At 54.7% G+C, this 4,710-nt stretch overlaps 1 protein-coding gene across 1 annotated transcript; it reads right to left on the bottom strand.

The window, feature by feature from the left end:
* Positions 1-1,643: 1,643 nt before the first annotated feature.
* Positions 1,644-3,913, bottom strand: LOC123085181 (uncharacterized; the record flags this gene model as incomplete). Its single annotated transcript, XM_044506786.1, is given in 1 exon segment — positions 1,644-3,913. A coding segment is annotated over 1 exon segment (1,953 nt). The 3' UTR covers positions 1,644-1,927.
* Between the last annotated feature and the right edge of the window lie 797 nt (positions 3,914-4,710).

Here is a 4,710-nt window from a genome sequence, read left to right as displayed (position 1 = left end):
TTTATTATTGCCTCTAGGCATATTTCCTTCACAATGCTCACAATGATAAGTTCAAAAATCGTTAATCATGCATAATGGACATATATTTCATTTAGTGGGACATAATATATGAAGAGAACATACAACATATGAGCTCTAAAAATGCATAAAATATAGAGCCATCAGCTACCTTCCAAGAGAAGTTTCGAAATGAATGAGGTATGTCACACGACCAAATCAAGTGCCAGCACGATCGGCGGCCATCTGACCTAGTGCTTGACCCTATTGCGGCGCCTCTATGAGCATCTTCAAAAGTCAATTGGTAAGCACTTTTAATAGTAAAAATCCCATACTTGTCAGGACCCTAAGAAAGTGTGTCGTCCTCTAACCGGGGTGAAGCACGAATTTTCATAATATCAGAAACATTGGCTGGCAAGGAATACTCCTATAGCAACCCATAGTTCCATGACCCATTTTCATTTAGAAACTCAGACATGAACCAAATGTGACATCTTTGCCTGTAGTATAGCAGGCTTATAGGAGGAGGGGGCGGGGATCGAATTATGACGCCAAACTCGGGTGCTTCCGTTGTTCCAAACTCCCCATACCAAAGCCCTTTTCAATAAAGCCCGTAGCTAATTTCCTGCAATGATGACGAGGCATTTCCGGTAGAGATTGTGTCCTCAAGCTTCCCTTCAGGGTAGTACCTGGCCTTGAGTACTTGTGCATAGACGCTATCTGGTTTAGAAATTAACCGCAAAGCCTGTCGAGCTACCAATGCTTGATTGAAAAGACGAAAGTCATAGAAACGAGCACCACTTTTATTTCTCGGTTGCAACAATTCATCCCAAGCAAGCTCTTCTACTCACCTCGATAGGAGTCATATTACCAGCAAGAACACTATGCTTGAGAATTGAAGATAGACCATCAGCCACAAAAAGAAATAAAAATGGATAAATATGGTCCCCTTGTTGAAATTTACCATTTAGGAAAAAAAATTCTCCAGCTGCTTCTCACAAAAATAAAAAATAAAAAGAAAAGGAGTACTAAGCTATGCTGAAAAAATCTAGCAGGAAAACCGCCCGGCTCAGAGCCTTTAACGGACCAATCTAAAATAAAGCATTCGCGGTTTCCTCACTAAAAAAAAAGAAAGCACAAAGTCATTCATTATCTGCCTCGGCCACCCTAGCTTCCAAAAGATCAAGAACCAGAGAAGTGTCAAGTGACGGGACCGCCGAGTAAATACCTTGGAAATACTCATTAGACTATTCACGGCGAGAGTAAGTGGTAACATCACACATATTTAGACAATAATGTGACAAGTAATTAATGAAGAAAGAAAGGGTGTAGTAACATAACCTGTTACTGTAACCTCACATATATCAAGACAAGATGGGTCTACAACCTAGTAAATGATGTGATGCATGACACCACATATATTACTTCCCACTATAAAGATAGTAACATAGACTAATAACATAGGCATGTTAGTGCTCTAAGTTACTCCCCAATGTGACTAGTCTTAGCCAAACTAGCCATCTCACCAGAGTCAGAGTGGACAACACCAAAGTCAAGTCTATTTCGAGTCATGGTTGAAAGCTTGTACCAGTAAACTGTGAATAAACAAAGTATCGTACCGAACTAATTGACCTGATATTATTCCATTTGATTTGAATTTCAAAAAAAATGAAGATAGTATTCCATTTGAACAGGTACTCCCTTGTCCAATTTGCAGTTTCGTTCATATAATGGTCAGCATAAATGCCACAAGAACAAGTCTACACTGCATGTACATGCCCTTCAAGGCAAACAGAAGCATATGCTATGTACACTCTACCAAAGCAAAGCAATTGAATCTGGAATCTGGAATCAGCAAAGAATGGCCGACATAAATCTAGGCAAATATACTTCAGTGCAGGAAGAATCATCATCACAGTGTCACCTAGATCTAGATGATCGACCCCCTGGACTGGAAGAGATCTAACCGGGCCTTGGCGTCCGGCAGCAGTCGCTCGACGCGCAGGTCCTGCACCAACTGCGGCTGCTTCGACGCCCACAGGAGCACGGCGAGCACCCCGGCCTGCGCCACCTCCTCGCTCTCCGGCACATGCAGCGCGATGTAGCAGAGCAGTATGAGCGCCTCGATCTGCAGCTCGTCCCCGAGGTACACGAGCTGGACCAGGTGCCGCGCCCCGCCCTCGTCCACGATGGCCCTGCAGTGGTTCACGTGCAGGTGGTTCTCCGTGCACGCGAACTTGGTGAGCGCCACGATGGCCTCCTTGGCCACCGGGGGCTCGCGGTCGTCGAGCAGCCGCACCAGCGGGCCGATCACGCGCGTCTCGCTCGCCGTGAAGGTGCGCGACAGGCAGCCCAGCGAGGTGATGCACGGGAGCAGCAGCGGGTCGTCGTACTCCCCCCTGCGCACAATGCAGAGCAGCTGCTCCGCCACGGCCTTGGCCGGCGGCGAGCTGGGCTTGAATGCCGACTGCCGTAGCGCGAGCTTGTGCTCGGCGACGCGGGTGATCTCCATGATCGCCATGGCGGAGTAGTACTGCAGGTGCGTGCCTGCGCCGTCGTCGCCCTTCTCGAGCAGCCTGGCGAAGCAGAGGAGCGCGCGGGACTCTGTTATGCTCTTGCAGACTCCCGGGTGGCCGCGGGCAAGCTTCCAGAGGGCCTTCGCCGCCATGGCCTTCATGTGCGCCTTGGTGGCCGGGTCCTCGGTCTCGCGCGGTCCACGGCCGTTCGAGCCGTTCGAGCTCAGCTGGGGCCTACTGGGTGGTGGAGCCGTGACCCGGCTCGTCGTTGTCCTGCCGGCTGCAGCGGAGTGCATCTGGTTGTTGCGTCCGTTCGAGCCTTCCGACGAGCTCGACGGTTCGTTGGCGGAGTGACCAGAGATTCCTGGGAGCATGCTGGGTGTGCTGGCGAGCACGACAGAGTGAAGCGACCTCATGTGCTCCGGCGGAGGAGGTGCAGCGTGCCGGGTGCTGCTTCCTCCGACAGAGTACCTGCTGTGCTCTTGGATGGTTCCGGCGGCGAGGTGGCCGACGAGGTGCCGGACGGCGTTGTTCTGCGCGAACAAGTCCTGGCATCTCGGGCTCTGGTGCGCCAGCGACGCGATGGCCTCGGCGGCCGCGGCCTGCACGCGCATCGGCGGCTCCTTCAACGCGGCGGAGTAGACGGAGCAGACCCCGGCATGGAGAAGCTTCTCCACGCTCCCCTCGTCGCGCCCAAGGAACCCGAGCGCCGTGGCGGCCGCCTCCTGGCCGTCGTCGGTCCCTTCTTTGAGCAGCTTGACGAGGGGCGCGATGCCGTCCTCCTCGACGATGAGCTTGGAGAAGTGGGGGTTGTCCCGGGCGAGGGAGGCGAGGGTGGAGGCGGAGTCGGCCCGCACGGCGAGGCTGCCGGTGTGGAGGCGCGCGATGTGGTCCCAGATGAGGAAGAGTATGGGCTCGTTCTGCGCGATGTTGGGGAGGCCGCGCAGGTCGTCGTCGTCGTCGTGGGCGCCGTTGCCGTTGGCGTCGGCGTCGGCGCGCGGGGAGGAGATGCGGATGAGCCAGGCGACGTCCTCGACGGCGGTGTCGAGCAGCGCGAGGGTGCGCGGGAAGCCGGAGACGGGGTTGAAGGTGAGGAAGCGGCGGAGGCGGGAGTGGCTCTCGAAGCACCTGGCCGACATGCCGCCGGCCTTGGCCAGCGCCTGCAGGGTGCCGGCGACGATGCGCTCGGCGGGGCGCTCGTAGAGGTCGGCCCGCGCCGCCTGCCGCAGCACCTCCGCGAGCTTCTCCGCCCGCGCGCGCAGCTCCTTGCACTCGGGCCGGAGGCACTGGCCGGAGCCCGACTGCTTGGCCACCTGGTCCGCCAGCTTGATCGGCTTCGCCAGCAGCGCCTTCACGCCCTCCCCCATATCCCAAGAAAATCAAGCTCAAAACTCACCAGCGGCCGAAGCTTAGCAGAATTGCACTGTTTGAATCCCCCCGGATTGGAGCTTGAAGCCTTAAATTGGGAGGCTCCGTTCTGCCACCGACGGCCGGGCTGCCGATGAGAACGAGGCGGGCGATGGTGGTGGATGACTGGACCGGAGTGGATTCCAAAGCTGCGGTTTGGGCTATCCTTCTTCCGTCTGTTTGAAAGCAACGCGCGAGCCGACGAGGGAGGAGAAGAGAAGGGAAGGGGTTTAATGGGGCCGACCAGGACGAGCCGAGACGACCTGACGGGGGGAGACCGGAGAGGCTGCCGTGGTGTGGACAGCCGCCCCCTGGGCGCATTTCTGGAGCGGTTTCCTGAGTGGAACTAGCCTAGTTTATGGCCATCGAACTTGCTTGGTGGATTTCGTGCCAAATGGTGCGAGATTTCTTCAAGTTTTCTCCACCGATTCCCTCCGAACCTTCCTTTTCTTTTTCGGGGCACTCCTTTTGTTTGCCCCCTAACCCAAGGTCATAAAATAACTCGGGCATCGGTCCAAGTAGTCGGCCGTCCGTGTCGTCCAACAGCAAAGATCTGATCCAATCGCTGGATCAAGCTTTGTGCATGACCCGGTCAGACTGGGCAACAACAGCTTCCTGATTAAGGAACGCGAAAGTGGCCCAGCGGTCCCATATAAATCCTCCAAATCGAATTGTGTGCAATCATGGATGCGGTTGCTACCTTTGGTTCTCTGATTGATTGCGATCTAGCAAGTTATTCTTCCCACCGTGCGTTGCCGGATTTGACAGGAGCGGCTCGATATCTTCTTGC

This window comes from Triticum aestivum, chromosome 4A (assembly GCF_018294505.1).
Source record: "Triticum aestivum cultivar Chinese Spring chromosome 4A, IWGSC CS RefSeq v2.1, whole genome shotgun sequence".
Lineage (NCBI taxonomy): Eukaryota > Viridiplantae > Streptophyta > Magnoliopsida > Poales > Poaceae > Triticum > Triticum aestivum.
The sequence above is the reverse complement of the archived record's forward strand: the minus strand, read 5'-3'. Positions and strand labels throughout refer to the sequence as shown.